Source organism: Tiliqua scincoides, chromosome 3 (genome assembly GCF_035046505.1).
Source record: "Tiliqua scincoides isolate rTilSci1 chromosome 3, rTilSci1.hap2, whole genome shotgun sequence".
Taxonomy (NCBI): Eukaryota; Metazoa; Chordata; class Lepidosauria; order Squamata; family Scincidae; genus Tiliqua; species Tiliqua scincoides.
In genome coordinates, this window is record NC_089823.1 from 79333939 (window position 1) to 79359236 (window position 25298).

Below are 25298 nucleotides of genomic sequence, written 5' to 3' on the forward strand. Positions count from 1 at the left end.
AAAAGTACAGGTCTGTAACACTTCCCCAAATGCAGTCACATACCATGAGAGCATCAAGTCTAATACATTAAAAATAAAATATTGGGATGAATGGGCACCCACCTGAAATTGACTTGCAACCCACCTAGTGGGTCCTGACCCACAGTTTGAGAAACACTGCATGTAGAAGGATCCTTATTTTTGAAAAGGTCCAGCCCTGTGGCTCAGGTGAAGTAGAAACAACTGAGTGTGTCTTGTTTTGTTCATTTTACCTGTGCAAATATTATTACCCCTCTGAATAGGAAATTTTCAGGTTTGCCTGCCTCAGAGATCGCCAAGAAGCCCCTCATGGGATCCAATCTATGGTTTACAACCCATAGTGCAAGTTTCTTGGAGCCGTCTGTGTAACTCATGAGAGCATTATTGGCAACGAGGAGAAATTCTAATGCTTTCTTACTCTGTCTTCCTGTTTTTGTATGGAATGTGTACTTTAAATGTTGGAATTTTTGTTCCTTTTAGTCCACATTTTTTACATATTGCAACATAAGCAATGGTGCTTTTGTGTTGCTGTGTTTTGTCTAATGCTGTCTTTGACTGTATCAATAAATTGATCTTCAAGATTGTGCTGCTGCTGGGGAAGGGAGTTTCCTGGCTTACCTGAAGCCAACGACAGGGTCCAGAGGGTGCAGGCAGCCCATGGACATCTCCTCATGGCTCCCCAAGACTTGAAAATTTTTTTAAAAAAAGATTGGAAGTCATTTCTGGTTTTGCAATAGGAAACTGGAAGTGGCTTCTGATTTTTTTTTTTTGTAAGACTTGGAAGCCTTGCGGAGGTGTCTGCTGGGCTCCAGCACCCCTTGACTGTGTCACTATCTTCAGGTAAGCCAGAAAATCCCCCCCTTTCCCCTACAGCAGCACATTCCTGGGGATTGCATTGCTGCAATTCCCCTGCCCCCGCCCCTTAAGGTGCCAAACCTAAGTGCTTTTCTGGCTGGTAGGTTGCTACTCACCAGTTTGGAAACCATTGGTATAAGGCATTTAGGGTGGTTTTTGTGTGAACTTGGAATGAATTCAAATTTTTCTCATTTAAATTAATGTAATTGTACTTGTTATCCAGATTTTGGCTATAAGGGTTGTTTTCAGGATTGGGTTAGTGATGGACAATGAAGGAAGAGTATATCCATAAGTTAAATATAATATTCTAAATATAAAGTCTGCACATAGTTTAATACAATATACATTCTGCATAAAATAATCTGTCATTGTCGGGGTGTGTGTGTTTATTAATCCTAACTGAGAATATTAACATATGTTTCTTACAGATACGCAAGCCTCTACTTCTGCTGTGCCATTGAAGATCAGGATAATGAGCTAATAACCTTGGAAATAATTCATCGTTATGTAGAATTGCTTGATAAATATTTTGGAAGTGTAAGTTACTGTGTTTTTCCAGTCTTTTAAAGTCTGTATGCAGGACTCAATCAGGTTTTATATATACAGAAAACAATTTGTTTTCAGATTGAACAGGGGTTGCTAAACAAGGCCCAGGGGCCACATCTGACCCACTGCAAGATTTTATCTGGCCCACAGCAACATTTTTTGTCAGAACTTCTGCTAATTTTTTACGTTTTTACCCCGTATGTATCATTTCTGACCTTAAGCATGGCAGTGTTTCTTTGTAATTGTCACATTTCTCTTTTGTTCTGAATCAGATGATGATTAAATTTCATTCATTCATTTATAAAATTGATTCTTTTTGGCCCACAAAAATGTGTAAAATATACAGTGTGGTTCTTGTATTGGAAAGTTTGGAGACTGCTGATCTAGAATTCAGAGAACCTATTTCTTAGGCATATTCAGGAGGTCAGGGCAGTAGGTCTGGTCTAGAGGGTAGAGCCTCCGTTAGAACAAAGATAACATTGGAAGGTCGCCAGTTTGAGGCTGCCGGCAGCTCTGTGAATGGTGAGACTTTGAAGCAGCTGACAAGCCGAGCTGAAGCCATCTGCTCTTTGGTGTGAGCGAAGAAGCGTTTTCGCTGCCCTTCATGTGAGAGATGTAGGAGCTGCTTGTCAGCCTGCATGGGAGGCAACTGGAGGCCAGAGTGATACCAGACCAAGAAAGAACTATCTGAAATATTGTGTGGTTCTTGAAAGAAAGAACCTTTCTATGATTGTAAAAATCCCTTCTCGTTTAGAAACAGCCTACCTATGTAAACCGCCTTGAATAAAGTCAGAGGGGTAATCCGATGACCAGAAAGGCGGTATATAAATACCCAGTTATTATTATTAGTTATTATTATTCAGTGCATTTGGTGAATCTTAAAAGTGTTCTGCATACTGAAAAGTGATATAGAAAGGAATAATGAAAATCTAGATTGGTTTGCTGTCTGTGCTTTTACAGCATGCACAACATTCTATAGGTAAAATGAATTTTGTGAATTGCAATGTTTTGTTCTATCTGATCACAAGATGTTGTGTAAATCAATCTGTTAGGAACCTTAATAAAATCTAATCAATCTAGAGCAGTGGTTCTCAAACCTTTTAGTACTGGGACCCACTTTTTAAAACAACACTCTGTTGGGACCCACCTAGCTTTACAAGCCTAAAAAAAAGTATTTCCCTTTACCAACCACTCAAGCCTCTGTTTTTATACTCTTTACTATGTTGGAGGGGACCATCTTCTGGAGCATTTGTTGAGCTCCACATTCATTGGATCGGGACCATTCTGGTGGCCTTGCGAGCCATTAGGCTGCTGCTGATTTAGGAGTGCCAGGGTGATTAGGCAGTAGTGCTCCTGCCCCCAATTAGCAGGTTGATTAACCCTTGATGCACATAGCCTTATCTGACATTTTGTGACCCACCAAAAATTGGGTTGTGACCCACAGTTTGAGAACCACTTCTTTAGAGTTTTAGTATATATTATACCAGTCATTGCTTAAGAACATGCCAAAAGCTGACAAACAGCTCTTTCTGTATGGTACATATTATTTAAATGCTGGTCCCTGAACTACGTTAATATTTTCCTTAAATATTGTTGTTCCTTAATTATTTTTGTTGTAATCTGTGGTTGTTGCTGCCCAGTAAGCACATGACAGCTTTCTATAATGTATGTTTTTATCCGTTTTTTCTTCATGCCCAATTTTTTTTTTCTTTATGCCCAGTATTCTAGACAAGGATACTGAATCTTAACCTTTCACCTTTTATGTTTTTAGGTATGTGAACTTGATATCATCTTCAATTTTGAGAAGGCTTATTTTATTTTGGATGAATTTCTTTTGGGAGGAGAAGTTCAGGAGACTTCAAAGAAAAATGTTCTTAAAGCCATTGAACAGGCAGATCTATTACAGGAGGTAAGCAAACTTTATTTCTTTGCCAAAGCACACTGGCATGCTGTGCTCTGTCCAAGAAAAGCTTAGAAAACTTTTCTACAAAGTTGTAGATAAAGCTTTTCAGCATGTCTAGCATGTAGTCTGTATTTAATATTCTCCCTCTTAATACAGCATTGTCCATTTCTTGTTATGTTCGTGAAAAGTCACTACATTGTGTGTGATCTGTGCAGAGCAGTAGTACTGCTGTTTTGTTTTTTTAAAAAAAGGCTTCTTTTCATAGTTTCTTTGTAGGTGTTGCTAGACATGCAGCTACTGTCCTGTGTGTGTGTTTTATAAGCATTTGTCTTTATTCGATTTTAATTTCTATTCATATTTTTTGTATTAACTGAATAACTAATTTTTGTCATACCTGATGCTTGTATACCTCTTTACTGTCTCATTGCTGAAATCCAGAAGGTAGACTCTCTTCTTTGAGACACTTTCAGGTATAGTTAAAATTAAATATTTTAAAGACCTTTAACACTGTAGCTATCTTAAGTAGATGTGGACTAGGTATTTAGAACATAGTTATAATAGCCTTAGAAATATAGTAAATAGGTGATGTTTCAGCCCCTAATCTATTGGCTGCTAACAAAATACATAAATATTGATGTTCTTGGCTGGCTTTAGTAAACCAATTAAACCATCAGTTTGGTTAGATGCAACACTTGAAAACAGATTTTGTTGAGGAAAATAAAATTCCTGAAATAATTTTCACAGCAAGTTTGCAATTCTTGGCAGCTATAATTTTGAACTATTAACTTGGTAATCTATATATTTTGAAATGTGACTGTAACCTATGAGCATGAAGAGTTTCTACACATTGACAAAAGATACATGGCTTAAGACAGTGTCTTCTAGCAGCCATGCAAGTGCAAATTTTTGTGGCTTAGGCCCAGATCCTAACCCACTTTCCAGCACTGGCATAGCTGTGCCAATGGTATGTGTCCTGCATCCTGCATTGTCTGGCACTCACAGTAGCCTCCTCAAGATAAGGGAATGTTTGTCCCCTTACCTTGCATCTGCGTTGCCCTTATGTCAGTGCTGGAAAGTGGGTTAGGATTGTGCCCTTAGTCTTGTAAAGATTACGTGGATTATATTCTAAGGTGTGTGTTTTTGATCTGTTTAGTTAATGTTGTGTTTGAATCTATACTTCAGTTAGCTATCCAGCATCCATTAGTGAGGCCTTTAAAGCAGCAAACAACTCCAATCCTTCCTGTCATTCAGCGGCCTTCAGCTTGTCAAGAGCTGGGACCCACCTCAATTCCTAACCTGCAACGCACCTAACAGGCAACATGGATGGAATGAATGTGCAGCTACAGTTTCTCTTCTTTTCCTGCTGTTGATTACCAGTCTGTATGTGTTAGTACTGTGTCATTCTGCCCCTTCTTTTCTCCTTGTCCACTTACAAAAGAGTAGCAGAGAGTGGCATATTAATAATGTCATAACATAAGAAAAAAAGGAAATGAGGCAAGGCAGAATTGATGGAGAATGATGCCAGGGAAGGGCAGGTAGAAGGGGTGTTAACAGAGGAGCTGAATAGGGAATTATTTAATAAATGTTTCCCTGGAGTAGGATAAGGAGTGATCAGTTCTGCCCCTTTTAAGGAAAAAATAGCAAAGGCACAATGAAACATCTTTCTGATATGGAATCTTTAACTATAAAGAAAGAGGGAACCCCTCCTTTTAAAGAACAGACTTAGAGAGAGGGAGACCTTCCAATTAAATAACTAGAGATTTATTGTAAAAGAAGAAAGACATTGAAAACATTGTAATCCTAACATATATGTATGTGTGCTTGACTTATGGTGGATGAATGTCTGCAGTGTGTATTTTGTATAATGAGAGAGTGGGGAAAAAGGGAAAACATTCCAGGAAGGAATCCAAGGGAATCTTACTCGGTCAATCTCAGTACCTAAGCTCAAGACCAAGAAGGAGGAAAAAAACAGGGGGAGAGATGATTGGTAGAAAAGAGAGAGCAAGCAAAAGTTTAAAGCGCAATTATAGCCACCTTCTTGAACACAAGTTACCAAGCCTTGGTGCTAGATTCTGTTGGGTGTTATGGAGACCAAAGAATGATGCAAGGATGCATGTGGTCTTTGCCTCCTATTTAGATCACAAAAACCACTTGGGTAGGCTCTTGGGGAAGGGAAGTCTTGGGGGATGTGTACGTGCTGGTTGAGGCAAGGCTGGCGGAAGGACCCGAACCAATCTATCTGTTGTGTTCCTGGGATCATGGTTGATTGATCAGTTATTTGGGGATGTGGTCTGTGTGGAGTATGTTCCTTGTCTCCTCACTTTTCCTGACCCTCAGATTGATCAGCATGTTCATTTTTTGTCCTTGATAAAGCCAGTTGGGCAAACAGGATGGCATCACAATAGTTAAAAGACTGTTCCAACAAGATCAGTATTGCATCAAAAGTTTTTAGTCTTATCTCCTTCTCCTGAGTCTGTGGCCTTGCACACCTCTTTAGTAGGTATGGTGTTTGGACCACCTGACTTAAATTTTATAAGGAGCAGTGCCCATAGTTGCATATAAATACTTCAGGAAAGTAGTCAAGAACTTAGTCTTCATGATTAGTCTTCATGATTATGAGGGCATAATGAAAAATAATGTATAAAACATGACTGGTAATGTTGGGTAGGGCAAACTGAGGAACTGCTGAAGGTGGTGGGAGGCGGGATGCTTGGTCAGAGCAACACCTTGAAAGCCAAAGGTTGAGAGTTGCCTCATCTAGAACCCTAGCCCTGGCTACTGCTCAAGCCATGCAGTCAAGATCTTCAAAACAAAATGGTGGAAGTAGCACTGCTGCAACTCACCTGAGCTTGTCATGACCCACTTCCAGATCCCAACCCACCAATTGAAGACTGCTGCTGTGTCTAACAGGGCATCCAAATATGTATTCATTGAAATAGTGTAGTCTTCTCAGCACTCTTCCCACCTCACAGTGAATATTGTGATTGTTTATTTGTAAGATGCTTAGGTATTGGGAAGAAGACTAAGTGGAATCATTTCCCATGCAGCCTGATCACATAGGAATACTGAATTTAATTTTAACACTAATATGAGTTCATACTGTACAAGACGCTTTTGAGAAATTTGTAATGAGACACAACGTGCAGAAGCTTAAAGATGGTGAACAGGATAAACGATCTCTTAGTTGCCATCCACGTTAGATGATGACTGCATCTTAGGGCATTTTTTCCCCTCATGATTCTGTACTGTTGCGTTTCTCATCTGATGTAACCCTTTTATGCTTAATTAAGGGGGAGAAATATCTTTCATTGACTAAACTTGGTTCCAAGGAATAAAGAATATCCTGATTAATATGTCTTGAAGAAAAGCACTGACAAATTTTTGTAGAAAAGTAAAGAAACAGAATTTCCCCCATATTGCTTTACAGCAGCGTTTTTCAACATTTGTCCTCCGCTGTACCACTTTACATGGTCCACCTATGAGAAGTACCACTGGAAGTAATTTGTGATGATGTCATCACCAGTTACTTCCAGATTGAGATTCCAGACGTGATGCGACAAACTGGTAAGAAGCTCAGGGTGGATGGGAGGGCATTTTCGAGCACACAAAAAACTCACACTGGAGATTTGCCTGCCAAACTGAGCCTCCTACTGCTGCTTGTTGCGTTGCGTAGCTTGTCTCTGGGGCTCCCATGAATACCACCATGTACTACCTCAAGTATCACTGGTGGTACAAGTACCGCTGGTTGGGAAACACTGCTACAGAGCCACTTCTGAAGTCTGGCTGCAGGCAGCTGGAGTGACTCTTTGTTGACCACAGTTTGTCTCCATTTCTCTGAAAGCTTACAGACTGCATTCCCTCCCCTGCCCTATCTGTAAGACCCCAATGTAGGCTAAAGTACCCTATTGCTGAGCCTGCCTATATCTGCAGATTTGTGGGTAACAGGCAATAAGCAACTGGCTGGGTGCTGGTAGCTATTTTTTCCCCCACCGTGTGAGTTGTACAAATTCTGGAGAATTGCTTTGGAAATAATTTGGTATATACTATTACTTTTACATGTGGTTTCAAATGATAGTTGGCCCATCCATGCAGCCACCTGAAGTGGGTCGCATTGGTGGCAGATGGTAAGCGGTCGGCAGTGGATGAAGGGTGTTCTTCACCCCAAGCCTGCCACTGCTGTCTTCCTTGAACCTGCCACCAATCCACATTCAACTTTTTAAAAAATTTTTTCCTTTTATTCGTGAATAAAATAATACAAAAGATACAATTTTAGTGCATATTGTTATCTATAAGGAAAGAAAAAATGTGAAACAACACAAGTGAAGGAAAAATGTTACAGGGAAAAAAACTATACAAAAATATCTAAAAAACATTTCCAAATATAAAACATTTTTCAACACAAAATTGTCTTCTGTATGCAACAGATTCAAAAATAGATAGTGCCAGGAGATCTTCCCTACATTGGGCGATAGTGGGCAGCCATTTGTCCTTCCAGGATTGAAATATAAGCCTTTTTGCAATTGTCAGGACACAGAGAGTCGATCTTTGTTGCTTTGTTTCACACTCAACTTGAGTGCCATGCAGATTGTTCCCATCCTTCTGTTACAAGGTTGAAAACGCAACTCAAGAATAACTCGGTACTCAGGAGTGAAGGTTCACAGGCTTTTATTTGAATTGCATGCATTTGGTCCACGGGACTCCTGTCTCAAAGCATGGACCTCTCCCTAATGGAGATTTGGACATTTATACAATTTGCCGTCCTTTGTCCTCAAATCTAGACAATTCATTGGCTGAAATTTTACATCATAGATGGGGCAAACACCTAATAGGGTACAGATAAAATATAATTTGCATTAAACATAGGAAATAGGTGGGCAACAGGTGGGCAAAACAATTGATTGACTCTGATTTACATACAGGTGGGGTTTCACCTTAAAACCTAGAAAAGTACAAAAGTTTCTAAATCCCAGCAGGGTGCACTATAATTTCATTTACCCAGTGTTGAATTTCATTCAAATAAATCAGGCCAATTATACAGATTGTTTGACAGGTAACATCATTAAATAGAGCAATATAACACAAATACTTAAAGACAGGTGTGAAGGCCGACATTAGTTCATATGACTTCATAAGATAATTTCTTGGCAGAACTTACTCATCCCTCATTAGGATGGCCAGTTTCGAGCGGCCTATCTTATCTCCTCTGCATTCCTTTTCTATGTGTTAGTAAAGCACTGTGGGGCCCTCTACAAACCTCTGCAAAGCAAAGGCTTTTAAACTTCTTTTAACAGTTTTACTAAAATCAAGCAGTTTTGGTTCCCTTTGGCCTTCTTCTATGATTATCATGTCCCCTTATATGTGGGTTAGAGGTTACTTTGTCCCTATATTGCATATATGTGCTTTTGCTCTAAATCAGTGATGTGAGGCCCATCTCTCAAGTAGCTGCCCGAAACTGATACCTGCTATCTCTTGAGCTACATCCTTTGAAGCTCAAGCAGCTTTAGTCAGACTAGTAAAAAGGATTCTTTATTAAAACCAAGCAGCTTTTACATTGTGTGTTGCTATGCTTTAGCAGTGCAGGCTTTCACATATGGGCTACAGTTTGGGGACAAGGGCTACCGTGTGTTACTTCCATGCGCTTTGCACTGCGGTGAAAGGCTGAAGTTTCACACTTTGGGTTTCATGGCAGTGCACAAGAAGCATGGTAAAGGTTTGTTTTGGTTTTGTTTTTAAGTGCAAAGGCACTGGGCCTCATATGGCATCTGGTGGCATTCTGGATTGCGCTGCTCTGATAGTCTACATTATTGAGTTATTCTGCAGCTGGATTTCTGGCTGCTTGTATTTTGTAAGGAATCCAAGATATTAAAGAAACAGTGTGCTTTTGTTTTTCAGCTGAAATACGGTAATTTTATTCTGAAGACTAGGTTTCTCAAACTGTGACAGTTTTCACAGGAAACTTTCATAGGAAATTAATTTCACAGGAATTACTAATTTGATAATAGCACCGACTCTAAACTGTAGTATGCTAAAGTTTCTTTTTCTATTTGTATCTTAGTAACATTACTTGCCTGGAATTGGCTAATTTCACAGTACTAATATGGAACATTGGCACTTTGATTATTCATTCATTTAATTTTATTATAGTTAAAATAGCCTGTCAGATTAAAAATCTAAGGTTAACAGAAGTTAGTACTAGATGATTTATGTAGTTATCTTTTAAATCCTTTCAGAAAAAGGTTCTAGCTATGTATTTTGCCTAGTGTGATTCGATTCCTGTTTCCATGTGAAACCCATTGAAAGTCTGAGATTTCCACAGGAAGAGCATTTTATGAATTACACCTCTTCAATAAGTTTTTTTTTTGGGGGGGGGGGGAATTCTAGTTAATCCTGCCCTCTGCCACAATCTTTGAGTTCTCTTAATTCCTTTAAGGACTTTGTGTAACTTTGCTATTCTCTTTTATGGTTCTTCAGTGGTCTGTAAATATTTCCAAGTATATTTCATCTCTGTTAGTCTTGAATTGTGGTGCCTATAAGTGACTCTTACTAATTTGTTAAGCTCACTATAGTAGTTGAGCCAAAAAGAGTTTCCTTGAGTCAAGCCACTGTTCTGTTTGTCTCAATGTCATTTTTGCTGATTGTCAGCGGCTCTCCTGGGATCTTTCCTTTCTCTACCTAAGATGCCTAGGACTGAGCTTGGGAACTTCTGCATGCAAAGTAAATGCACTATTTCAGTTGTGGCTTTGTTTCTCCTCTACACTGTCTACTTGGTATATAGCTTTTAAAAAATTAACCTATTTGTAATGTATGACATGAATATACTGTGGTTTTTTTACTACAGTGGGGATCTGTGCTGCTACATAAGAGTGTAACAATGTCTTTGAAACAATAAAGTAAAAAATACAGTCATCTTTTCCCTTGAGATTTCTTTAAAAAAAAAAGCTGACAAACAGCTCTTTCTGTATGGTACATATTATTTAAATGCTGGTCCCTGAACTACGTTAGTATTTTCCTTAAATATTGTTGTTCCTTAATTATTTTTGTTGTAATCTGTGGTTGTTGCTGCCCAGTAAGCACATGACAGCTTTCTATAATGTATGTTTTTATCCGTTTTTTTCTTCATGCCCAATTTTTTTTTTCTTTATGCCCAGTATTCTGGGCAAGACTGGGCCATTATTTACCCTGCCTTTGACTGAAGCTAGTGCTATGTATTTTCCATAATGTCTTCCCACTTAATAGCCTAATCCTGGAGGATGGTTTTTCTGTTCAGTTTGATAAGCTTAAGTGCTGAAGCGCAAGAACAAAAATGAAAACCAATCCTCCAAGACTAATAGCAAATGCTCTTATTCAGTTGCATATATTTAGTATTCCTTTATTGCCTTGCTTACTCACAGAGAAGTTTAAGTAAAAGTCTGTAATATAATTTAACTAACAAAAAATAATTGGGTGCCTAGTGGGAACTTTTTAATGGCAAATTTCCAAATAGTTAAAAGTATGTTCTGATAGACAAGTACTATTTCACTATAATGTTTGTTAAATTGGTTCATTGTTTGCAAGTGTCTTTACCTTCTTGTTCTGTAGTAGATATATAATGTCCACTTGTGAAAGAGGCAGTTTCAGTCTTTCAGTGATATACCTATTTTAACAAATTATAATTGTAGTGAAAGAAGTACTTGCATGTTTTATGAATCCGGGCTCCAGTCCAGACACCCCTTTAACCCAGCTCTCTTTTAAATACCAATGGCTTTCCCTTTTTTGGGCCAGCAGGACTTGATGTTATGTGAGCAAAATAAGCCTAATCCAGAATAGGGTAATGGGCTGATAACTAAACTAAAAGCTGAAAAGCACGAGAGATTGTGGTTTAGAAGAGAAGCCATTAGAGGAGTGCTTAATCCTTATGTCAGTAGCCAATGTTTTGCTGCACTGACCTAATTTTTCCCCCAGCTGGGGTTTCCAGGATAGCTGGAGGAATGGGATGCAGAAGCAGAGGTCAAGGGAAGAATTGACCACTGTCCTGTCACTACTTTTCCTCTCCAAATTGTATTCCTCCCCACTGCATTTTGGTTGTGACCCAGGTTTTTAAATCTGCTACCAGTTAGCTTGTTAAGCCCTTAAGGACAGGATAGTTAACAATGCAGGCTTCCTTTGTTCAGCACACTTTATATTTCCCCCCCTTTACTTGTTGCTAGCTTACTAAGGAAGTGAAGTGGGCTCTGAACCATGTTTGTGACAAGAGTTCTCATGGCTGTTCTAGAGGGATGGCAACATGGCACTCCTGTAGCCATCTCAAGCTACTCTAATGCAAGATTGTAGAAATGTGGGAGTGTCAAGTTCACATAGGAAAAAAACAAGGCTACTCTCAGTGGCTGGTGTGCGTGCTTATTAGTGTAGTTCTTTCCTTGTCATTCTAGGGGCCCCCTGTGATTTCTACATTCTCGTGTTACCGGAATGTGTTGTTTCCCTAATATAAGTGTTATGCATACGCCTAAAATTATTTAAATCTGAGCAAAGTGAGGGCCAGGGTATGCTTGGTTCTGAGAAAGATGTTAACTTTTGAAGTTTGCATAATACCTGCATTTCTGTAGTAAAAAACACTCTCTCTACAAAACTTCTGCTTTGAGTTAGATAACAATCACCATTCTGTTAGTGCTTTGACCTCTACATTAAGAGTACCTCTATGAGGTATTGTATGGCAGCAGGAATACAGAATGACTGTGCCTTATTCTCCATTGTCTTTTATTCATGTTTTAGGTGATAGTCCTTTACAGTTTTAAGGAATATTTTTCTCTTGCACAAAACGAAATATTTCAAGAATGGTGTATGTTATAACTGCGCCATTGAAAGTTAAATGTACAGTATAAGGAGTTCTGAAATCTTAAGGAAAAAGACCTTAGAGATGGATTTGCTGAGAAAAATGCCTTCAAAATACGGCACTTAAAGATCTGTTAGTTCAGTTTCACTTGGCTGATCCTTTTCAAAACAAAACTGTGGCAGATGTTGTACCAAGCTAATAGTAAGGGGAAGACCTGAATTAATGTAATCTAGCTTAACCAGCTATGGGAGTTGCTAGTCATCTGTTCGCATATAAAGTAGGAATAGGGACTCTTAACAGTGGATGTGAGAGAGAGTCACTGAACTTTATCCTCCCGTTACTTTACTACATTGTCTGTTGCTTCAGCTGCTCTTTATTTCTAGCTCACATCCAATACCAAAGCCAGGAACAGAACAGTAGCTAGAGCAATAGTCAATGGTTCAGTTCCCCTCTCATATGGGTTCCTTATACAGTTCTGTTAGACTCCCATCCCCATTTTATAAATGAATGGAGCAGATACTTTCATGAGTCTGTTACCACCACCACCACCCCCCCCACATTTAGTTTGACCCCTGGAAATGATCACTTTGTATCCTGAACAGCCCTAACCTAGAACCTGAGCATTTTCATAAAAGGCAAAAATGTGTATGTCGAGTTGTCCATGTTTCATCTAAAGTTCATTGGAGTTTGTGTCTTCATCGCATTTTTGTTAGCTTTCTCCTTGATAACATTGACTTTTTTAGCCAATGTAATGAAGCCACTTGTCTAAGAGCCTTAACAGTCCGCATCATATGTAATAAGTTTGTATGAATGTGGATTTAAAACTAGCTGTAAATGTTGTTGTTAAATTACAGAATATCAAATTTTCAATTGTGCTTGATTTTGTTTGTAGAGCCAGAATGAAGACTGGGGAGGTTTGTCTGAGGATATCTTATGATTAAGAGCAATCTAAGGCCTTAGCCTTTTGATCCCCATCCGTACGATTGGTAACTACCAAATTTAACATTTTGGTGGCATGGATTACATGGGTGCTTTGCAGAGAGTTTTGCACGTGTAATGAAGCCCTTGCTTGACAAGGAAAATGAAAGCAGAAAAGTGACCTGTGATGGGCTTAACCCTCTGCAACATTTGCATGACCGTATTGAAGTGTGTTTTGGGTGCTTTCTTGTTTTCCTTTTCTTACTAACAGCATCAGTTTGAAGTGTGTTATGTATGATTTTTGTTCTGGTGGTGTTAACTTTTCAGGTGTTAATAGAATTTAGACAATTCTCAAAGCCAATTAATAGGCAGATGTTTAACCTTGATTATAAAAAAGCATTTCAGTATTTCCTGGAATTCATTATGTCTGCTAGAAAAGGAACATAGGCCGTATACAGACGTGATTCTGTCACATTTACATCAGTTAACACCAGATGCTTCATGATAGGACAAACTTAACTTTTGTATATAGTGCATTGCAACATATTTTTGTAAGGAACTTTGTGCAGTGCTACACAAAAAAAGGTAAGTTTGTGTTTAAAGAAAAAAAAAACTCTAGATAGTGTGTAATATGCAGTGACGTGCAGTGAGATCCAGGCCAGGGGAGGCACACACATTCACTCCTCCCTCCCCCCCTTAAGCTCAGTCTCTGGAACACACTCTCTTCCCCGCACCCAAAAATAAAGCTCAGTCTCCGGAGCATCTCTCCCACCCCCTCAATTTTTTTAAAACTCACCTCTTCTTCCCCCACTTGGAACTGGGGAGAGCTCAGCACAGGGCTCCTGAAGAAAATGGTCACTCCTGGTACTCTGGAGAGCCAGTTCATTGTGCAGACTCCTCCCTGCTTTTTTTCCACTGGATTTTTTTTTTAAACAGAAGAGGAGCAACTCTTTCAGCTTCCTCCCCAGAGCCTGCTATTTTTTTATTGGCTAGCCAGCCGCCCTACTTTTTTTAAATTGGAAGACATCCATGATTCCCGCTTAACCTGCTGCAGGCAAGACTTCCTGCTGCCTCCCCAGGGACGAATGACGCAAGCACTGTCTTTTTTCTTACTGGGCAAACAAAGGTAGCTCTCCTTGGTTCCACAGGCATCCTTGCCTGTTTTGTCCCTTGCAAGCCACCATAGGGATTGAACTGATTGGCAGCTCTTCTTGTTCCCTCCATATTTGTGTGTGTGCTGATTTAAAAGGACTGTGTGCTGCCACAGAGAGAAGCAGCTTGGGAAAGGCAAAAGGTTTTGTTTTTTTAAACATTGGATTCTTTTATTTTTTCTTCCTGGTTCAGGCAAGGCTCTGCCTACCCTTATCTACCCTGATTGCACGTCACTGGTAATATGTAGACGTATTTATTCTTGTTGATAATGACATAAACACTGTTAATAATAAAAACACCACATTTTGGTGATTAAGATATCCGAATAAAAACACACTGTTTAGGATATTTTCCAGAATAGAAAATCTAAATAGATTACTTTTTAATCTAAAATAGATTACTTTTCCATTTAGAAATAATACTGTGGCTGCATTTGCTGACACAATATCACCTACATCACCTACCTAGTACAGTTTTAAAGCATTTAAAATTAATAAAAATGCGAACTTAGAATAAAAGCACATAACACAGCTTTCTGCCTTTTTCCATTTTTTCAAATCACAATCTGAGAAAAAGTAGAACCATTTTCCAACATTTCTAGTAATATGGATGCTCAATACCAATATATAAGGGTATACCAGTTTACCTCTTTCCAGTTACAGTTTAAAAGGCTATAGTTACAATCCTCTGCATAGTTTCTGGACAGTAAGCCCCACTGAACTTGCATAGATTACAGTGTAAATCCTTGAACCAAAGTACTTTGTTTCTGAACCTAATTTGGCTCACTTTGTTGTCCTGTCCTTCTCCTTTAGTAGCTTAGAGTAGCATAGAGAGGACGTCTCAGCAAATGTTAAAAGGAAGTAAGAAGCATGTTTGCTGAGTCATTCCCTTCTGCTTATAGTGTCTGGTTAAAGCAAATACATGTTTCCTTTGCTCAACTATAAACAAAGGCAATGGGCGTGGGGAGGCCACTGAGAGACGGTTCACCTGTATCCACAGTGAGGCCAGGAATACATCTCCCACATATATGGGGGACGCCCGACCTATCAAATACAGGTGGGGCCTCTTTATTTGTGATATTTTAACCGCAAATCTGACTCAACGCGGGTCCCCAGGACCTGCGTGGAGCAAGACTTGGCCCTACCTGAGCTTTCCGGAGGTGACTGCAGCTGTGCTCCAGTTGCCTCCGGAGGCTCTTCTGAGGCCTGTGGAGGCTGCACAAGCCTCACAATGGCCTCCGGAGGTCCTAGAGAGGTTTTCCGGTTTGCCCGAAAACCGGAAGTGCCTCTCTAGGACCTCTGGAGGTCATACTGAGGCCTGTGGAGGCTGCACACGGCCTCCATGGGCCTCCAGAGAAGTGGCCTCCGAGGCTTTCAGGGGCCTTTCTGAGGCCCATGGAGGCTGCACACGGCCTCCATAGGCCTCAGAAAGGCCTCCAGAAGTTCTAGAGAGGCACTTTCGGTTTTCACCCAAAAACTGTAAGTACCCTTCTTGGACCTCCAGAGGCCTTTTTGAGGCCAGTGTAGGCTGCGTGCAGCCTCCACAGGCCTCAGAACAGCTCTGGACGTGACCAGAGGAAGACTCCAGTCTTGTTAGGAGCTGAGTAGAGCCGAAATTGCGCGTGACTTGGTCCCACATGAAATTTGGTATTCACTTGGGTTCCAGGAACAGAAGCCTTGCGAGTAATGAGGCTCCACCTGTATATCTAGATAAGCAAACTTTAAGTAAAGTATAGGAGGAAAAATAGGACACTTGAAATTGACTTTTGTATGTGATAGAGGTCATGGAGTGTTGTGGCACATTATGAATTTTTATGATTTCCAAAATAGCATGGGTATTTAGGATTCAAGCCAACTAAAGTCCAAATAAGTTTAAGTCCCATTTCTTTCACAGGGAGAAAAGTAGGCTCATGCTTTTCCCTTCTGTGGAAATCAGTGGGTCTTAAACATCCGTAATGTGGGTTGAACTCTCTGCTTCTGGGTGGTTCTAGACATTTACAGCCCAATCCTGCCCGGCACCCAGGTCTGCAGTGGCACCAGAAATGGCTGCCGCTGCATCCTGAGCACAACCTGGGCAGCGCCATCTGCTCCTCAGGAGAAAGGAACTTTTATCCTCCTCCCCAGGTAATAGACTACTTGATTCAATGACAACCCAAAAGTCGGCATAGAAGTAATAGCTTCCGTGTCAGGCAGGCGTCCTGACACTGAGGCTTAGGATCCAGTGGAGCAAAACTCCACAGCTCCTTCCCTCCTATCCCGCTTCCTCCCCCCAGCACTCCTCTTCCCTCCTTCTTCCCGCCCACCCTCCACCTCCCCCGCCCCGGAACTCATCTTCCCCCACACTCCCACCTACCTCTCTGCTGCCCTGCGGAGCTCCAGTACTCCACAGCACCAGCCCAGTGCCAGCGAGTGCTGAGCTATCATCAGTACTCCACCAGTGCTAGGACCTGCAAACATGCCTTATGGCACATTTGCAACAGTGCGTGCCAGCAGCAAGCCGGTGCGCACTGTATAGGACTGGGCCTTTTAGTTTTCAAGTAAGTGACATTCTGTGTGGTTTTGTATGTCCACAGAGAGCCAAGAGAAATCTATTAACTTCACAATTGCCCAACTTATTTTTAGACAGATACATGTGAGTGAAAAAGACATGAACTATAAGCAGAATTCGGCTGTGAATCATTTCTTAAATTCATTGATTTGGATGAGAGAGTTAGACCTTCCAGGTTTACCTTTTCTATTGACATGGGAAGAAAATGTGTATCACATTAGCTGGATTCAGCAGCAGATGTATGTCCAAAGGTTTTGAATTAGGTTGTATAAAGGCTCTACCTTTTAAAGTATACATCTTGGTTGTTAGAACAACCAATTAACAAGCATGCTTCAGGAAACTTATCTATGTAATGCAAAAACCAGTTCACAAAATTGATATAGTAGAACTGGAAAAGATGCAAAAAGAGAGCAACCATAACTATTTAGCCGACTGAGACCACCTCCCTTACAAGGAACAGTTACAGTGTTTGGGGCTCTTCAGTATTAAGAACATAAGAAGAGCCCCACTGGATCAGGCCAAAGGCCCATCTAGCCCAGCTTCCTGTATCTCACAGTGGCCCACCAAATGCTTCAGGGAGCTCACAAGACAAGAAGACACAACCTGCATCCTGATGCCCTCCCCTGCATCTGGCAATCTGAGGTAGCCTACCTCTAAAACCAGGAGCTTGCACATACCTACCATGACTTGTAACCCGTGATGAACTTTTCCTCCAGAAATTTGTCCAATCCCATCTTAAAGGCATCTAGGCAAGATGCCATCACTACTTCCTGTGACAAGGAGTTACACAGACTAATTACACACTAGGTAAAGAAATACTTTATTTTGTCTGTCCTAATTCTCCCAACACTCAATTTTAGTGGATGTCCCTGGTTTTGGTGTTGTGTGAGAGGGAAAGAGCATCTTTCTATCTATTCTATCCACCCTCTGCATAATTTTGTAGTTGTTATAACCTTTATTGGCATATACATATACATCAAAACAATATACGAATAAAATTCAAAATTTATATAGGATCAGAAGATGGCTCCACAATCCATAAATGCATGTTACACACAGGAAAAATCCAATAGTCAATAGTGCCCCCATTAGCTGATCTCATACAGGGCTAGGCTTCCAGTCTCATTTCCTGCGTACTTATGACTGTGTCGACAAAACAAAAGATGTTGATGAGAGTTTCTCCCTTCTCTACTGACAAAAGTGCTTGTAGCACATCTGCCTCTGCCCATCCCCGGAAGCGCGCTAAGATGGCCACGTTTCTGATGCTGGGTCTTATGCAAGGGACAGAACAAAAGGATATGTTCAACTGATGGTTCAGATCACAAGGACAGAGCCTTGTTGAAAGAGGTATCCCTTTAAACTGGCCCCATAGAAGGGCTGAAGGAAGGGCATTACATCTTGCCAACATGAAGGCTTTTCTTAACTGCGGATTATACAGCTGGGATAAATAAAATGGCATCCTGCCTAACTGAACGGGTACATGAAAGTGCAATGGGGAGCAGGAGGTGTTGGCCAAACTCATTAGCTCTTGACATTCAATGTCCATGATTCTCTCCCTGACAACTCTATATGCTGCTGTTTGACACAACATACCCAGACACTCCATATCGAGACCAATTGCTTTTAACTTGGTGTGTTAAATGGTGATCCCACAAGGCAGAACCGAGTCTGATACCAGTTGGAACATCAGATTGTCATTGACCACATTGAAAAGGATACCAAGCCAAAACTTTGCAAATCTTAGCCATGCCATTGTGTCCAACCTGATAAGACCTGTCTCAAGGCATAAAACAGAGTAAGGAACACATCTTGGCATGCCTAAAAGTTTCCTAAGGAAAATAGATTGAATACGCTCTGTAGCTAGATTTAGTGCCTTGAACCAGACCAGAACACCATATAGAACTTGGGTAACAGTCTTGGCTTTGAAAACCTCCAGGGCTGCCAGAACATATCTGTTGCCCCGGGTATGATAAAATCGTGCAATTGCTGACGATGAAAGCTTAGCCAAGTTAAGCACTGAGCTGCGATGTGAAGCCCATGAGTGCCTATAGTGAAATGTAATATCCAAGTATTTAAACTGGCGGACTTGCTCAGTCTTATTACCCTTACAGATCCAGCTGTAAGACTTCCAACTCTTTGCGAAGATCATAACTTTGGACTTGGTATAATTAATCTCCAGCTTGTTGGTTGCTAGATATTCAGCACAAGCAACCTCAAAAGGCCAACGTGGGTGCAAGATATTAGAGCCATATCATCTGCATATAAAATCAGTGGCACCCGAAGGTTGCCCAGCTTAGGACAATGGCTGTTAACATTCTCCAAGGCTGCAGCGAGGTCATTCATAAACAGGTTGAACAATAGAGGTACCAGGATGCAACCCTGTTTGACCCCTTTATTGGTAGTTATTTTCTGGGACAAAGTCCCAGATTGGGGACACTGCACCTTACAGGATAACACACATAATTTTGTATGTCTCAATCATGTTCCCCCTCAGGCACCTCTTTTCTAGACTGAAGAGCCCCAAACACTGTAGCCTTTCCTCATAAGGGAGATGCTCCAGCCCAGTAATCATTTTGGGGGCTCTCTTCTGCACCTTTTCCATTTCCACTATATCCTTTTTGAGATGTGGCCACCAGAACTGGACACAATACTCCAGGTGTGGCCTTTGTACAATGACATTATCATATTCTCAATACCTTTTCTAATGATCCCAAGCATGGAATTAGCCTTCTTCACTGCCACTGCACATTGGTTAATACTTCCATCGAACTGTCCACCACTACCCCAAGATCTCTCTCCTGATCTGTCACAGAGAACCCATCAGCCTATATGCGAAGTTTTGATTCTTTACCCCAAAGTGGATGAATTTACATTTACTTACATTGAAATGCATCTGCCGTTTGCTACCCTGTCTCTCAGTTTGGAGAGATCCTTCTGGAGCTCTACACAATCTCTTTTGGTCTTCACCGCTTGGAAAAGCTTGGTGTAATCAGCAAACTTGGCTACCTCTCTGTTTAGCCCTGTCTGCATGTCATTTATAAACAGGTTGAAAAGCACCGATCCCAGGACAGATCAGCACTCCGCTTTTCACTTCTCTCCATTGTGAAAATTGTCCATTGAAACCCATTCTGTTTCCTGGTCCTCAACCAGTTCCTAATCCTTGAAAGGACCTGCCCCCTAATTCCCTGACTGTGGAGTTTTCTCAGGAGCCTTTGCTGAGGGACTGTGTCAAACACCTTCTGAATGTCCGTATATATAATATCCACAGGTTCTTCCGCATCCACATGCCTATTGACCTTTCCAAATAATTCTAAAAGGTTTGAGGCAAGACTTACCCTTACAGAAGCCATGCTGATTCTCTCTTAGCAAGGCCTGTTCATCTGTGTGTTTTAAGATTTTATCTTTGATGAGGCATTCCACCATCTTACTTGGAACAGATGTTAGGCTGACCAACCTATAGTTTCCTGGGTCCCCTTGCCTTCCTTTTTTAAAGATTGATGTGATATTTGCTATCCTCTAATCCTCTGGCATCGTGGCCATTTTAAGGGACAAGTTGCATATTTTAGTCAATAGATCGGCTACTTCATTCTTCAGTTCCTTAACTCTTGGATGGATGCCAAGAGTCTGTATCAGCTACTTCATTCTTCAGTTCCTTAACTCTTGGATGGATGCCTAGGTCTGTAATGTCTTCTCTTTTCACCTCTATTCCTTAACTTAATTCCTATGACTTAATTCCTTAGTCAAGAGGGGCCGGTTGGGCAGCGGTACCCAGTCTAGAAAGAAGGTGTCTTAGGAAGGACATCATTGAGACATAAATTTATGCAAGGGTGGATCAGTGACATAGCTAGGTCACTTGACAGCTCGGGCCCATAAATTTTTGGCATCTCCATATGACAAAATTATTTATATTTTTCCTTCCGAAGAGCTCAGGGTGGTGTGCAACGTGGTTCCTCCCCTTCTTTTGTTCTCATAACAATCCTGTGAAATAGGTGAGACTGGGAGATAGTAATAGTCATGACATGAAATGAATAGGAATAATGGCCAGGGAAAAAATGCAGTGAATATTTCCCCACAAGCAGTGAATGAACACCAATGTCGTCCTCTGCTATAATTGCTTCATAAGAACATAAGAACATAGCCCCACTGGATCAGGCCATAGGCCCATCTAGTCCAGCTTCCTGTATCTCACAGCGGCCCACCAAATGCCCCAGGGAGCACACCAGATAACAAGAGACCTCATCCTGGTGCCCTCCCCTACATCTGGCATTCTGACTTAACCCATTCCTAAAATCAGGAGGTTGCGCATACACATCATGGCTTGTACCCCATAATGGATTTTTCCTCCAGAAACTTGTCCAATCCCCTTTTAAAGGCGTCTAGGCTAGACGCCAGCACCACATCCTGTGGCAAGGAGTTCCACAGACCAACCACACGCTGAGTAAAGAAATATTTTCTTTTGTCTGTCCTAACCCGCCCAACACTCAATTTTAGTGGATGTCCCCTGGTTCTGGTATTATGTGAGAGTGTAAAGAGCATCTCCCTATCCACTCTGTCCATCCCCTGCATAATTTTGTATGTCTCAATCATGTCCCCCCTCAAGCGTCTCTTTTCTAGGCTGAAGAGGCCCAAACGCCGTAGCCTTTCCTCATAAGGAAGGTGCCCCAGCCCCGTAATCATCTTAGTCGCTCTCTTTTGCACCTTTTCCATTTCCATATGCTTCCCTGCATATAGTACTCTGTAATATACTGCCCCTGCATCTGGAGGTTCAGTATAGCCATCATGGTTAATAACCTCTGGCTATAGTCCGCCATGAATGTTTAGAATCCACTTTAAAATTCATCTGTGAGACACAGGGACCTGAACTAGATGGGCCTTCCTTCTGATCCAGCAAGGCTCTGGTCAATCAATGCAGGTGCAGGTTTAGGTGACTTTGCCCTTTGTTCTTCCTCCCTACCCAAACAAGTAGTTGCATGGTGAAAGACTTTTTTTAGACTCTGATGTGATTGGTGCCCCCTTGGTGGTTCCTGTATCTAACACCAAATTCCTAATGGGAGCTAAGTCCCCCTGAGTTGCTTTACTCGCTGCATAGATGGTGTGTGATTATGGATGGTAGGATAATTAGATAGTGAGTTCTCCTGGCTTTTGAAGGGTAGATTTATCAGCATTCTAATCTATGATAGAAGGGCAGCCTTGTAGAAGCCCTTTTCTGTAGCAGTGGTTAACAAGTGTGAGAAGTAATTAACATGTGCAGTCGGAGCAAGTTGGGTCATCTGTCCTGGACCTGGGCTGTTTGTGCAGATGGAAAAGCAGGAAAGACATGTCTTGGAGGCACTGGAAGGATGATGGTCATGGGGAGCAAGCTGCATGTCAGCAAGCAACTTCAAGTGAAACACAACCAACTGGAAGGAGCAGCAACTTATTAGTCTGTAGGAACAGATAGGTAGGCAGGGCCCTATCTTGGGCTGTGGCGAGACAGGGCAGGTGCCTTGGGTGCCACAGGGGGTGCATGGGCTTATGGTGGCGAACAGTAGTGGTGGCCCCCCATTCAGTTGGCTCCCAGCCTCTCCATGGGGGGGTGGCGTCTTCGTGCTCCCTGTTCCTTTTCCCGTGAAGGCTCCTCTTCAAAAACCTCTGCCAAACATTTGGCAAGAGGCTCAGTTAAAAACTTAATGCTTCGGAATTGGAGACCAGCTAATGGGACTGTAGAAAGGGGTAAGCTACTCTTGATTTTCTTTTTACAAGTCTGTCTCTTGATTTGTGGAGGGTAACTCAATCTAGAGCATCATGATATTCAGGAGAGAGTATCTGTTGATTACCATTATATTTGCCTGCAATTGCAATGTGTAAGGCCACCCTTAATTTGTTAAACCTTCAGTTTTTTCCTTGGTTTCAGCTGTGGATGTTTGAACTTATTACACTGTTTGTGAGAAATCTTACAGAAGATGAATTTTCCCCACTTGTGTTAAAGGTCCATGCCAAATTTGCTAATGTAAGCTGCTGTTCATAGTAACTTTTCAGGTGTATAGCATGAAAGGGGGGTAAGCAAGAGTAAATTGTTTTAATTTATAATATAGTATACCATAACCTTGTTGGTAAGCAATTATGTTGCTTAAAACATTTTTAAAAAATCATTAAAGCACATTGGTGTATCAGTGGGGAGGGGGCAGTGAAACTTGGAGAGAGGCAAGTTCAGGAGTGGACTGGAAGTGAGTGCTAATGAAGCATTAAAAGTTTAACAGAGAGATAAGATAGCGGTGACTGACAAAGAGCTTGTTTCCTATTCTGAATAGCTTTGGGAGCAGTCAGTTAATCTAGTCTAACAGTGTCTACCTTGTTCTCAAACTTCCCAACCCATTAACATGTGCGTTATATGAAAACCATTATTTTGCATCATGTGGCGATCCTTTCCAGAGAACAGTCTCCTTTGTGAGATCAACTTCTAAGAAGAGATCCTAAGCTGATTCATCTATAAATTGATTGCTCTTGTAGCACACATGCAATTGTTGGCTACTAGCTTGCTGTCTTCTACACTCTATGTGAGGTAGAAGATGCGCACTGAACTGCTGATCTGGAACTTGGTCTTCTGCCATTGCTCCTGCCCTCATTCCCCTTGGTTATTCTAAATCAGTGGTTCTCACATTTAGCACTGGGACCCACTTTTTAGAATGAGAATCTGTCAGGACCCACCGGAAGTGATGTCATGACCAGAAGTGACATCATCAAGCAGGAAAATTTTAACAATCCTAGGCTGCAATCCTACCCACACTTACCCAGGAGTAAGTCCCATTTGCTAGCACTGTTAAAAGAATATACATAGTAGCTTGTTAAAAGTACAGGTCTGTAACATTTCCCCAAATGCAGTCACATACCAGTCTAATATATTAAAAATAAAATATTGAAATGAATGGGGACACACCTGAAATTGGCTCACAACCAGCCTAGTGGGTCCTGACCCACAGTTTGAGAAACACTGCTCTAAATTGTTTTGTGAAAAATGTAGGGTTGGATTGTGTCGAATAGCACTATTTCTTGTGTAAGTAGTAGGCAGAATTTGCGCTGATTTCCTCAGGCTATTCCTGTGGAATGAGAAGAACACACCATTCTGCAAGCAGCACACTACTTGTGTTTCTCTGGATTGAAGCCATAGGTAAATGCCTTTGGTCTGGATTTAATGTTAAACTAAACTAAAATTTTCCAGTCTGTTTGCAGATTGAATGTGACAAGCGTGACCTGCAAAAGCATTTTGATTCCCCCAGCTGTTATGCCCAACTTGTTCAAGCAGTCCTATTCCTTCTTGCTGCTGTTTTGTCCCCTCTCACACCCCAATGTTCAGTTACTTTTAAGGACCACTAACTATTCTCAACCTACATCAAATTTGGGTTTTTCTCCTCTATTCTTTTAATTTACAGACTTACTCTGCATATACGTGGAATCCCCCAATATGTAGAAGCAACTACCTTGTCTGTGGGTTGCCCCGTTTTGAGATATGTACTTTTAGTAAAGCTCTTGAATTTGCTATTATTATACAGGCATACTTCAGATAACGCATATTAGATACAGCCTTCTTTGTCTTGCCAAGATAGACAGCCGTTGTACCCAATGGGAGCAGTGCATACTGGGCCAGTCAGCATCTTGCCTTTTTCATTAATATGTATTCTATAGTGTTTCACACAGTGCTTGATTTTCAGGGGATGTATTCGCTGTGCTATTGGAAGTATTGCTGTACACAACTACATTTCTGCTAAAATGTACAATACAAATAGATTTCTACTAGATAGGATAAATGCTAGTAAGATGAGACTTTTTTCACAGCTATGTTAGTGCTGGAAAGTTGGTTAGGATTGCGCCCTTAGTAACACAATGAGTAGATACTGCATAGTCAAATTGGGCTCTTTCAAAGTTGTAAATGACTTTTTAAGGTAACTTTGTGTGTCTGTCTCTGTTTGAGAGAGGGATCTAGATTATGGAATGTCAAAAAGCTGTGTATAAAATTACATAGTTGCACAGCTTTTTGGATGTGCTAAAATTAGTGTGTAATAGTCTTCAGAGCCTTCACTTTGTAAAAACCATTTATAACTAAAGCTTTGGATGTCTTGCTATAACTTAAACCACATTGTGTTCTTTATTGAATTTTTTTATTCTCATCTTTCAGTTCAAGCTTTAACAATTTGAAAAACTTTCTAAAATGTACGTTCATTTAATTTTGTTAAGTAGGAGTCAGTAGCTTAAATAACAGTCAAATGTGCTAAGTCAGATCCCAATTGATTTAAAGCATTAGAATATTTTTAAGGAAAATTTTCACTTCAAAATTGTCTAGAAAACTCCATATCTCTGAGATGCACACATTCCTTTTGGAATTACCCACATATGTTCTTGTGCATGAAAAATCTCTGCATTCTTTGAAGGATCTGTACAGTAAACTGTTTTGAATTGACTATAGGAATGGTCTTATTCAGAGTTTTTTCCTAGGATAAACAAAAAAGAATTTGAGATCTTGTTAACTTTAGCTTTGAGAGTTCCCTGCCAGTCAGGGCTAAATCTCCTTTCTGT

General features: G+C 40.8%; 1 protein-coding gene across 3 annotated transcripts in view; it reads left to right on the forward strand.

Annotated features, from left to right (window-relative positions):
• AP1S2 (adaptor related protein complex 1 subunit sigma 2) overlaps positions 1–25298 on the forward strand; it is a 49453-nt gene that overhangs the window by 18297 nt on the left and 5858 nt on the right. For 2 of the 3 annotated variants that reach the window (XM_066622462.1, XM_066622463.1), the window contains exons 3-5: positions 1302–1410; positions 3191–3328; positions 13024–13117. In XM_066622462.1, coding sequence (XP_066478559.1) covers positions 1302–1410; positions 3191–3328; positions 13024–13068 — 292 coding nt within the window. In that variant the 3' untranslated portion in view covers positions 13069–13117. The remainder of the gene's footprint in view (positions 1–1301; positions 1411–3190; positions 3329–13023; positions 13118–25298) is intronic. The other variant, XM_066622461.1, reaches the window with a different exon arrangement.